This window comes from Chaetomium globosum, genomic scaffold (genome assembly GCF_000143365.1).
Source record: "Chaetomium globosum CBS 148.51 scaffold_2 genomic scaffold, whole genome shotgun sequence".
Lineage (NCBI taxonomy): Eukaryota > Fungi > Ascomycota > Sordariomycetes > Sordariales > Chaetomiaceae > Chaetomium > Chaetomium globosum.
Window position 1 is genome coordinate 761579 of NT_165977.1, and position 11495 is coordinate 773073.

General features: G+C 58.6%; 5 protein-coding genes across 5 annotated transcripts; 1 reads left to right on the top strand and 4 right to left on the bottom strand.

Moving 5' to 3' along the window:
• Positions 1 to 957: 957 nt before the first annotated feature.
• Positions 958 to 2996, bottom strand: CHGG_02368 (uncharacterized protein; the record flags this gene model as incomplete). The annotated part of the gene is made up of 4 exons (XM_001228883.1): positions 958 to 2182; positions 2381 to 2462; positions 2597 to 2684; positions 2880 to 2996. 4 exons carry the CDS (start codon positions 2994 to 2996, stop codon positions 958 to 960), a joined length of 1512 nt encoding a protein of 503 aa, XP_001228884.1.
• Positions 2997 to 3407: 411 nt separating this feature from the next.
• On the bottom strand, positions 3408 to 4334 carry CHGG_02369 (uncharacterized protein; the record flags this gene model as incomplete). Its single annotated transcript, XM_001228884.1, has 2 exons — positions 3408 to 4163; positions 4281 to 4334. The coding sequence occupies 2 exons, from the start codon at positions 4332 to 4334 to the stop codon at positions 3408 to 3410; spliced, it is 810 nt and encodes a 269-aa protein (XP_001228885.1).
• Positions 4335 to 4939: 605 nt separating this feature from the next.
• Positions 4940 to 6067, bottom strand: CHGG_02370 (uncharacterized protein; the record flags this gene model as incomplete). The annotated part of the gene is made up of 1 exon (XM_001228885.1): positions 4940 to 6067. The coding sequence occupies one exon, from the start codon at positions 6065 to 6067 to the stop codon at positions 4940 to 4942; it is 1128 nt and encodes a 375-aa protein (XP_001228886.1).
• A 1112-nt stretch (positions 6068 to 7179) lies between these two features.
• Positions 7180 to 8634, bottom strand: CHGG_02371 (uncharacterized protein; the record flags this gene model as incomplete). The annotated part of the gene is made up of 1 exon (XM_001228886.1): positions 7180 to 8634. The coding sequence occupies one exon, from the start codon at positions 8632 to 8634 to the stop codon at positions 7180 to 7182; it is 1455 nt and encodes a 484-aa protein (XP_001228887.1).
• A 355-nt stretch (positions 8635 to 8989) lies between these two features.
• Positions 8990 to 9749, top strand: CHGG_02372 (uncharacterized protein; the record flags this gene model as incomplete). The annotated part of the gene is made up of 2 exons (XM_001228887.1): positions 8990 to 9349; positions 9696 to 9749. The coding sequence occupies 2 exons, from the start codon at positions 8990 to 8992 to the stop codon at positions 9747 to 9749; spliced, it is 414 nt and encodes a 137-aa protein (XP_001228888.1).
• Positions 9750 to 11495: the final 1746 nt, after the last annotated feature.

Below are 11495 nucleotides of genomic sequence, written 5' to 3' on the forward strand. Positions count from 1 at the left end.
GCAGCTGGGCTAGGCATTCCCCGTCACATCGGAGTGGGCAAGGTCGATCACGAAGACACAATCGGAGGGTCAATCGAAATGCACTTCGCACGGGAGCTCGAGCAATAGGACATCAAGTTCGAGAGCTTGTCCCAGCTGTAGGACAGGGCATGTACGAGGATGATTTTGTGTGTCAAAATGCCGCTTCTTGGTGTAGTATGGCAACTGCGGGGAGGTTAGTGGTCGGGGATCAGCGGGGGTGGTGGTGGTGGTTGTCCTTGGTCCGGGGGGTAGCCAACGGTCCTTGGCCTGGTCGAAGTCGATGCTGGCGGGTGGTGGTGGGTTGGTGGGGGGAAGGGGCGTCTGGGTCGCGGCGCGTGGTCGTATTCCGCGGCGACGGCGTCGGTGATCCTCGCGACCAATCGCTGGGCATACCTGTCGGCGGCTTCTTGCCTCCGCAGCTGGGGCGTCAACGGCCTGGAGTATTGACATCTTATTGTGAACTCTGATGTCAAGGCGGCGGCGCTTTCGGGCGAGAGTGTAACGTTTGCGTTTGCGGCCATTGCTGCTGTTGGGTTGTTTGGTGGCAGCTGCGGTTATGGTCGGTTGTGGGTGTGATATCCGTGAAAGAGGTGGAAGAAAATGTGGAAGGCTGGGTGAGATGGAAATCGGGGGCTTTTGAACGGCGGAGAGGTCACTACACCAGCGGCGGGGATGCTCTTGATGGCGCGGTTTCTACGTCATGGACACAATCAACTATAGGTCATCACAGCAGCGGCGGGGGCGGTACTAGGTGTTAGTGTGTAGTTACGTACGTCATGAGCACGATCAACTGAGTCAAGTCAAACTGTGAAGCATATACTAGTGAAGGTACTGTCAGCCCACATCACGCCATTGTCAACTCCAAGATAATTCTATTCCCATGGAGTTCCCAGTGAAAGTTCAATTGTAACGACTCAGACTGAGGCGCGTGACCCTTTAATCAGACAACTCAACCTCCCCCGTCATGCCCCAGCCGTGAACAGACTCCTCAGAACCCACCAACCCGCCGGTGACTTCGACAACAAACCCCGAATTCCCCGTCCCGTCGGGGCCTGGCCGACTCGTAGGCTTGGCCCACCACGCCTGATGATGACGCAGGTCAAATGACCACTTTTCCCTTTCCGGCCCCGCCGAGCGAAACTCCAGACGATACCCAACATTCTTATCGCGGTACTTTGCCACCAGGCCGTCACCATCATACAACTTCTCCGTGCGCACCGCATCCGCCGTGGCGGCCGTGTCGCGACGGTCGGGCGGCAGCGAGCGCAGGGCGTTGGACACGATCTTGCCGTCGCGATACAGCGCCGCGTTGACCGTGTTCTGGTAGTACTTGTGCGGCTTGCTCACCAGCCGCATCACGGCCATTACGTAGGGTCCGGCCTGGGCCCGCACGAACAAGGCGTCCGTCGCCTCCTTGCCCCACACCATGGGCAGCCATGACCGATCCATGCCGCCAAAGGCCCCCTGCTCTGGTCCGAGCACCATGCGCTTTTCCGTCTTTTTGTCTGGGTTGGTGGGGTCGTCGATGTGGAAGGTGAGGTCGACCGTGGCGTTGGCCATGGCGATGGGGCGGAACCAGTACGCTCCCGGCGCGACCTCGGCCTCCCGGTCTGATTGGGGCAGCGTGGGATACCCCAGGGATCGGTGAGTCAGGCTGCCGGTGATTCTGCCGGGGGCGTCGAAGACGACAGTGGTGGTCGATAAATCGGCCGCCACATCGAAGCTGGCGGTCGTGCGAGTCGTGTCGTTGCTTTGGGGCTCTTCGGTGCGCCAGACGCCGGCTACGTGACCATGGCCGACATCAGGGCCGTCTGAAGTGACTACGGAGACTGGTACCACCAGATGCTGGGACCACACGGTGCCATCGGACCAGGCGGCGTTGATGGCGGCTCTGAAGCTGGCAGGGGCTTGTGAGCCGTCGCGGAAGAAGGAGACGGTGAAGGCGGCACTGCCATCCTCTGCCATGGCATCAAACAGCCATGTTTCCACGGCTGTCGGGCTCAGCTTGTCTGCCCATTTTGGGAACAGGTTCCCGCTGTTGGGAATGACAGCCGACCCTGGAATTGGTGTGTCGGCCAAGAACTGATCCCCCTGGAGCAGCGAAATGAAGGGAGCTGCCGCCATAGCAGCGGTTAGAGGCAAGTGGTGAAGAACGACAGCTCTGTGAATATGGGCCAAGAAAACGTTATTCTGGAAGAAGTAGGAAGATGCTAACCAAGTACAGAGGCAAGATTGGAACTTGTGAACGAGGGTCCCAGCAAACACTCACTTTTTGCGCGGTTCAATGACATAGGGCAAATCTAGAGACTCCTAAAGTACCTACCCACGGCTGCCCCTCCGGGATATTCAAGATGCTTACCTCCAGACCTGGGTACCGACCCCGTACGGAGTTGGGTTTCTAACCGGCATACTTCGGTAGCGGCATAAAGCGGTTTGGCTTACTCGGAAATGAAAGTCGTATTGAAACGCATGTTTGGCTGCCTGGATGCTTTACACCGAAAAATACCGAAAGGAACCTAAGCGTTTTGGAATATCCGCATCGGAAATACCATCAGACGCAAGGAAGGGGAATAACTCCGGCCGAAGTCAGCCTGCTCGGCGGAATACGGCCGCGAGTTTGGCCGAGCGTTCGAGACGCCTCCGACTCGCACAGCCCCGAGTAGCTCCGTAGAATGTGTGGTTTTTGTAGTGTTCGCCTCTCCGGGTCGGTTTCCGGTGTACTCCGTACCGGCTCGGCATATCCCAGGCTCAAGTTGGAAGGTGTTGAAGGCCATGCATCGTGAATAGCATTGTAGGGTTTTATTAGATGTGGTTCTCCATTGTTTGCCTAGGTATCCAGGTAGGTAGTAGGTACCTACGTACCAAGGTAGGTAAGGTACCCGACTAATCACCATGCCCCTTGGTTTAGCGCGGCCGTTGGGTTGTTCAGCCCAGTCCATCATCAATGGCGGCATAGTCCTTGGCGTTCCTGACATTTTCAGTTACTGTTGATGCTTTGGTAATATTTTATTTTTTTTTCCCTCGTAATTATCATGCTCTGTTTAATTCCATTATGGGTATCGTTAGTTAAGTGTTTGTCTAAGAATCTTACACTAAGGCCCCCTTAAGCAGTATTGGATAAGATGTTTGAAGATGGGGGTTCGTTGCGTGCCGCCGCTACAAGACTGGTACCTCACAGGAACTGCTCGCCTAGGTGATTTTGCGTGCATCTTGCCTAACAGAAGACATAATCTCACAGGCAGTGTGAGCTATCCACTTTCATCGGGATATCAGCAAAAGGGGTTGATATGGAGATGTTCTAATATCCTTCGCTACTGACGCCGAAACCGTAAAGAAACTTCCGCCCTTATAGAACAACAAATTAGCCTCCGATTCATCACAACTCCCTAGTTTAGCAACCGTGCTCTATCAATCTTAGCCACCGCTGATGCACAATCCACGGCAGCCATTGCGAGAAGATTCGAGTCCTGCTGGCAGAGCATAAAGCGGACATTCAGCGTGTTGATGGCCCACTCGTGCAGCTCGCGGTTGTTGTAGATGCCCGCCAGACCCATGGTCTTCCCGCTGTGCCGGCACGCCGCGCTGACCTTCTCCAGCGCTGTGCGGAACGCCCTCGTCTCGAAGCGGCCGGGCATGCCCATGTCGGTGGACAGGTCGAGGCAGCCGACCAGGAGCACGTCGACACCCTCCACGGCCGCGATGGCCTCGATGTTCTCGATGCTGGAGGCGGCCTCGATCATGACGATGACGGACGACGCGGCCGCGTTGCACACCTCGACGATGCGCCCGATGGCCGTGACGCGCATCCCCAGTGCCGGCTGCTGCCCCCACATGGACCGCACCCCGAGCGGCGGGAACTTGCACGTCTGCACCGCGGCGCGCGCGTCCGCCGCCGTGTGGATGTGCGGGAACACGATGCCCATGGCGCCCCCGTCGAGCGCCTGCTGCACGAACCCAATGCCGCACTGGTAGGGCACGCGAACGAGGGGGGTCAGCCCGCTGAGCAGGCCCGCGCAGGCGATGGCGCTGGCGTCGGCGAGCGACAACGTAGAGTGTTCGAGATCGATGAACAGCGCTTCGAAGCCGGCGTTGGCGGCCAGCTGCACCACGAGCGGGTTGGCCACCATCCGCACGCCCATAGCCTGTGATCGTGTTTAGCCCTCTTCTTGAACATTATGTGGACATATTCTGTGGATCCCTCCCCTTCTTCGCGTTCGCTTTAGGGGGCACAAAACACAACGAGAGAAACCTGAGCATACCTTGCAGAGGCGTCCGGCGGCAGCTTTGGTCAAGACATTGTTGAAAGATGCCATCTTGCCGGCGAGTGTGTGGAAATCAAAACGTGTGAAGGGGATCAGAAAGTCTCGGAGGACGCCAGGTTTGGAGTGAACCAGGAATACAAACGCCGAAACGTAGCAACTTGAACGGATCACCGGCGGATATATACTACGTAATCAAGCACGGCATGGGTACTTGGCTGGTGAGTCCTCCTACTCCCCCATTCTCATTTTACCGGGGAAATGGAGGTGTGCCCCTTCGACGGGGCCGCGGAACCACACCTCTTACCTTTGGCGCTCTGCGTTCAGCTGCGGCCTCGTTGCACCGAATTACTCCGTATGGAACCCGGGAAATGGGATAGTGAGTATAGTGACGGCACCGAGAGAGTACGCAAGGCCTCAGCTTGGCTTTCAGCTGTTGGTGCATCGTTGGAGGCGAGATACAAGTCATTGCTCGGTATAATCTACGTTTGCAAGCGAGAAAGTACCTGGGTACCAGCAGACGACGATGAAGATGTTTTGCTAGAGCCACTTGCCCTGGAAATCTCTCGCGTGCTCTACCCTTCAAACCACTAACCTAGGAAACCCCCTCAAACCAGTAGACACCCCCGATAAGCCACACCTACAGGTAGATACCCATCTCACAACAAGTAAACCAACTTCTGCCCCGAGACCTTCTTAGCCCTAATATCATCCAGCCCACCCAACGCCCCCTTCAACCCCGTATCCCTCACCAGTTGCGGATGCGTCTTCACCAACCCCTGATCCACCAACCGCTGCAGCGTCCTCGTCCACGCCTCACAGAAAACCCTCGCCTTGGGATTCCCCTTCCTCCCATGGGGCTCCGGCCAGGCAATATCCTCGCCCACCAGCTCCGGACCCAGCACCCAATCCGGACGCACCACGCCCCTCGTCGCAGCCACCGCCTCACTAAACGGGTCCAGCGACACGTAGCGCCCGCCGGAGCGGCCCAGCGCCGCGTAGCACAGCCGGGTCGTCTCGGGGGTGGTGATGCAGTCCAGGGCGAAGCGCAGGGCGTTGCGCGTGCGCTCGCGGATGTCGGCCGCGCAGGTCGGCGAGCTGTGGTCGAAGACCTCGTCGGCGCCGTACTGGCGCGCCAGGTCGAAGTTGCGCGCCGAGCACGTCGCGATGACGTGGTAGCCGGCCAGCTTGAGGAGTTGCACGGCCGTGGTGCCCGTCGAGCTGGAGCCGCCGCTGACGAGGACAGTGATGGGTTTGTTGGTGCTGGGCAGCTTGCCCGCGTTACCGGGGGGTGGCGGGACGAGGGTGTGGAGCGGCTCGAGCTGCGGGCCCGCGGGCAGGCCCATGGTGTGGAAGAGCGCCCATCCGGAGGTATACCAGGCGTTGCCCATGCCGGCGCCCTGGGCGAAGTCCCAGTCCTCGCGGACTTTGAGGACGACGTGGGCGGGGGCGACGGTGTGCTGGGCGAAGGCGCCGATTTGGGGACGTAGGGGGTTCATGCCCATGATGGCGCCGCTGACGCGGTCCCCCTCGCGGAGGCCCCATTCCGAGGTGGCCACGGGTCCGGCGGAGGTGATGACGCCGGAGAATTCGCATCCGAGGACAGCACCGGGGGTGTGGAAGTCCCCGAGCATTTTTGTGTCTACCGGGTTGAGTGCGATGGCCTTGACGGCCACTGCGACTTGGTCATCCTCGAGCCGCTGGGGGATCGGCGCGGAGGTGGACAGGATGATGTCGTCTTGGGAGCCGCCAACAAGGGCGGATTGGGTGGTGGCGGAAATAGCCATCTTGAATTTGTTCTTGAGTTGTGTATTTTGAGGTTTCTTTCTCAACTGCGTGACAATTCCTCTAATCTCTTCTCTGCCCTTACTCGTCTTCACAACCTTTGTATTCTTATTCTACTTCCTACCGGTAGCCGGTACCCCAAGCTGTCAATATCTCTGGAGTATCTCGGATTTGTCTCTACCGGTTGATTCTGACGCCCTTGTAAGCTCCGTAGCCGTTTCATGTCCAAGTTGCATCCATGGTGGGTAGGACCGGTTGTCCGAAAATGTCCGAACTTGACCGCTCCGGTCTCGCGTTTCACTAAGCTGCAGGTCTCACTTCGCTACCCGTCCTGTCGTTACGACTGGCCGGGAGCGGGAAAAGCCGGAATCAAAGAAGGAAGGTAGCAAGGTAAAGTGGCAGTGCGCACAACGCTTGCGCGGACGGCCTGCGGAATACTATGGGAGAAGCCATGGACACCAAGGGATGGACGATGCAGTAAGACCTGTGCGACTGGTTGTGCAATGGGGGATATCGGTCTAGTTATACGCACGCGGGTCGAGATTGATGATAAGTGAATTCGTCAGTCGCGTGCTGTGCCTCTACGGACATGACTTGGGACGGGCGAGTTCATAGCTTAGACACCTATGGAGGCTAAGGACGCCCCTGAGATCTTGAAGCTTCGTAAGACGTGAGTCACAGGGACGGTCAAGGCGGACAACTCCCCCTTGAACCCCCTGCCCAGGTTGTATAGGATCGAAGGAACCACGCGGTAGAGGCCTCGGCCCCCATGTGTTGCAATTCTCAAGTACAACGTCGCAAACAACTCCCATGACGGATATCACTTCGTTATTACCGCGCGGCTTGCTGTTACTGCTCCACCAAGACGAACCAATGTGCGTATTCGCATCTAAGATGATCGACATAAAGAATATGCAGGATTCGCTGTCTCCCTCGATGAACCAAGTAAACCTCCTCGCTTGCGTGGATGTCTCACGCGTATGCCCAACGGCCAAACACCGTCGCATCGCATTGCAACAGTCGACGGACATGATGTGCCTTGCTGAAATCCGGCTCCGCTCCCGAGCCCTACCGATCGATCTATCGAGCCCAGTCCCTGTATAACTATTCCCATTCAAAGACCCATTTTCTCCCGCAGCAGTTCCTTAACCGACCGCACCTTTTCGCCCAAGTCCCCGAACCCATCCTGTAGCTTCGCCGGCTCCAACCCGGAGCCCTGCGTAAGAATCGACACCACCATCTCCCGCGCCACCTCCCCCCCTTGCCCCAACTGCTCCTCAACACTGTGAAGCGCAGCCAGCAACATCCCAAGCGCGGCGTGGATCCGGCTCACATCAGGCATGGCGCCCCCACTCGGGAGCTCACCCAGCTGAAGTGTCGGGCTGGTGGTAGGCGCCGGCGTCGAGTGCATGTGCCCGCCGAGGCTGCCGGACGGGATGCGGTTGAGATGGGCATGAAAGTGCCCCAGCACCAAGCCATACAACCGCACCAGGAACACGTACCCGCCCAGCACCAGCAACACCGTGGCCGTGCTACTGCCCCCCTCGGCCAGCCCACCCCGACCCAACTCATACAAACCACCACCACCCCCCACCGCCGCCATCATCTGCAACCCGGCCACATCCGACGGCGGCACACCACCACCACCCCCATACGTCGCCGCCATACCCAGCACCTGCCCCGCCAGCGCGCCAAACTCCTGCGACAGACGCAACACAGCGCCGATCGGGTAGTGATCAAAGCTCTGCGCGCCGTCGTGCAGCCAGGCGCCGTTCTCGAGCGCCTCCAGGCGCTGCTGCATCTCGGCAATCAGCGCGGGCAGCCGGCGGCCGGCGACCGAGGCAGTGGTGCTGAAGGGGGTGTCCGCTCCGCCTCCCATGGACATGGTGCTGCTGCCGCTGCCGCCGTCGGGGAGGGCGCGGTGGTGCGCGGTGGGGGAACCCGTGGAGGTGGAGGTGGAGGCCGGCGCGGACGCGAGCAGTTCCGGGTCTAGGCAGTACAGCTCGTTCGCGTGGAAGTCTTGCTCGAGCCAGTCCCAGTCCATCATGCTGCTGCCGCTGCCGCCGCCGGTGGTTGCGGGGTTGGGGAAGGGGGTTGGTGGGCCCTCCCCTAGCTGGTAGGAATCATGGTGGTGGTGGTGGTATGAGTATGTGGGCGCTGTTGTGTCGGGCTCGCACTCGGCTAGGGTTTCGAGTGGCGCTTCGAGGGCGGAGCTTGTTGCGAGTGTGGGAGACGGTGTAGCTCCGCCGAGGGTTTGCTCACTGGTGGATGAGGTTGTGGAGAGGGGAGGCGTGAGGACTGTTGGCTCTGGGTTGGTGGTGCGCGGGGCCGTGGATCGCCTCGTCGACGAGTCTCCTTGCTTCTTGGTGTCGCTGGGCCGGCTTGCACGCCGTCGACGGCCAAAGGCGCATGGCACCTTGGCCCGCACGCAGCGTTCGCATACCATGCGGCCGTCCGACTCCATCGACTGGACGGTGCACTTCAGCTTCTGAAGCCGACAACGATCGCATGATGATCGTATGGACTGGAGAGGGCTGCCACCCGCGGGGTGGGACTCGGTCTGAAACATTGTGGATAGAGAATGGTGGTGGAGAGGGTGTTGCCTGTGCTTGTCCAGGTCTAGGTGAGTGCGGTGTTTCGGTATATGGCGACATTGTTATCTCTCCTCCCAGCTCTTCTACATCTCGAGTTTCTACACGGGCCGTATGGTGCAGCTCCGGACGAGGCGTGGCGCGAGGTTGCATCCTATGCCGATCTTTTTGATCCTCCTGAAATGCCCTCATGCCATGCATACCAAGCGAAGCACGCCTCTGGCCCGCGGCGGTTAGGGGGGTGGGGTGGGTGCACCGTCGGGTTAACTGTCAAGTCAGCTTACGCTGCGGCACAGCATACACTACCTTGGGACCTCCCCAGAGTCCCGCCCCATGACGAAATACACCTCTGTCAACTCCTCGCTCCCTTCGTTGCCACGGCAGACCACACCCACTCGGCCAGCCACACAGACGGGCCGATGGGATCGGATGGGAATGCAGACGGGAAACACCCCCTCATCGCCCCTTGGCTTCGAGACTAAGGGGTCGCTTAACGGCTCTCCGACGCTGCGCACCACACTAGACACTAGTCTTAGTGGCACAAGAAGCCACCCAGCCCTACGAGCCACGCGATGGATGATGGGGGTTAACGATATAGATTCGATACAGGGTGACGAAGATCATCCCCACGATCCAGGCCCCGACAGCGATGCCAAAAAAAGATGTGCTTCGGGCAAGGCACCAAAGGACCGGGTAAAGGCTGGGCGGGGCAGGGGTTGGGTGGCTGATCTCATATTGGAAGCTTCTTCAGGTCTCGGCCTGCATACCTCCCTCCCCAGCACAACGTGGCGGGATAGAAGCTCCCCACCTCTCCACGCTCCCCTCGACCGATCGCACGAGCCCAGGGAGGGACCCCTGAACTGAAGCTTGTCCCCTGGGCAGAGCGGCCTCCTCCGCTGTGGATCCCCGGGCTTATCGTTCCCAAAACACCTCCGGGATACAACCCTGGCCTCGCCAGCATTGTTAGCTCGGGCTGGGCACCTTTTACTGGACGTCGAAATCGACATCGACATTCACAGACATACCGACTTACATACAGCCGACCAGTTCCGTCGCAGTGGCGTCAACCATCCGCCCTCCATGTTGCGGCTAGGACCTTGTGTTGCTCCCGTCTGCAAACGTACACCGAGCCCCAAACAGTTCGGCTCGTCCAGTTGATAACGCGGAATAAGGAGGACTTGAGGGCCAATCGTTTGTTTGGTCAATAAAGACAATTCGCCGAGCACTTCCCTGTCGGTTTCAATCTTCTTTTGTCTCCCCCACCCGCCTCCTTCCCTTCCCCCCGGGGCGTATCGCCATCCATTCTGTTGACGCACGTGGTTCCGCTAAAGCCGACTGCCATCGGCACCCGTTGAGTTGTCGACAGATCAGAGATCTAAATCCCAGACGATCAGGCCACGCTAAGAACGCCACGACGCTGACAAAGACACCCTCGGGCTCAGGCTTGACAGGGCACCCTTCGGGGCTGTTCCCCTGTCTGAATTAATTTCCTCTGCAGGCGGGCCAAAGAGGGAAAGCGGAGACGAGATGAGGCAAGCCACCTGCAGCAGTTCTCGCACATCATCTTGACACTTGTTGACTGGCCACGAAGGTTACCATGAAGGTTGTGGCATTCTGCCAACAGACCTCCCACCCGCTTCCTTGATGGCACATTACAAAGCTGGCCAAGACTCAAGATTCGAGTCTCGGCCCTCACTCAGCGTGCTTTTCAGCTATGTCACTTTTTACTTTTTAGCCTGTCCCGCGAGCTGTTGGCAGCCCGTCCTGTTGTGCAACATGATACCGGCCCGGCCCACCCAGCGCCAGGCTGTGTCAGCAACCACGAGAATTCGAACAGACGTCGTCTCAGGTATACTTACTCTAAATTGACCACATTCCGTTGGGTGGCGTTCTCAACAACATACATGTTTCGAGAACCCCTCGTCATTGGCGGGTAAACGTGCCCAGAATCAAGTTCTACTCCCTGCCTTGCTAGCCGGCTAGAAGCCTAGCGCGGATCTGCCGGAGTGCGAGCTGCCTACGAGTCCCGTCGCTAGTGAGTTGGTGCTACACTACATCTCATCGCATCTGTCTTCATGTGGCGCTTTACCTGTCTTACTCTTGGCGTGCAGACCGGTGGTAGGGAAGGCGAAATCACCAAACACGCCAGCACGCAACGTTTCAATGGTTTCACGAACAACTAAATGTAGACATATGTTGTTGCCTTGGCCGCCGTCGGCGAATTTGAAGCCTAGAGCAGTGACCGCCGTACCAAATCCACAAGAAGGACGGTATGGTTTTTAATTTGAGGCTCCTTGAGACAGTACCGCACACACCTCATGTTGGGTTCTTTCTTATTATTGGGTTAGTCTGGTACATTTGTGCCGTGCGTATCGAGAACACCAGGAAAAAAAAAGGGAGGGAGGGAAAGAGGGGGGGGGGTGGGGGGGTGGATTCATCACAGGGCGTGGCAGGCTGCAGCACACTGTCTGTGGGAAGAGAAAACACCTGCTTCAGGGTGGCACAACCGGGGGGCTGGTGCTGCCACTCAGCTGATGTTTGTGGGATGAATAAGGAACGATCTAGTGAGGGACCCCGGATTCCATCAGCAGCCGGCACCTCCAGGGAGCATGCTCTGGGCTAAACAAAACTTCATCTGGCTCGTCCCCGAAGAGCTGCAAAGCTCCCCTGTGCCCTCACTGCTCTGACGCTTCTATTGCTAGAGCCTCCCTGAGGCTGTGCCCTGTGTGGAGCCTGTACCTAGGGCACCACAAAACAGGGGATCTCGCCTGCCACCGTCCTCTATGCGGGGAGCCAGCTGTAGGACTGGCGGCCCGAGAGGTACTACTGGATGGGGTGG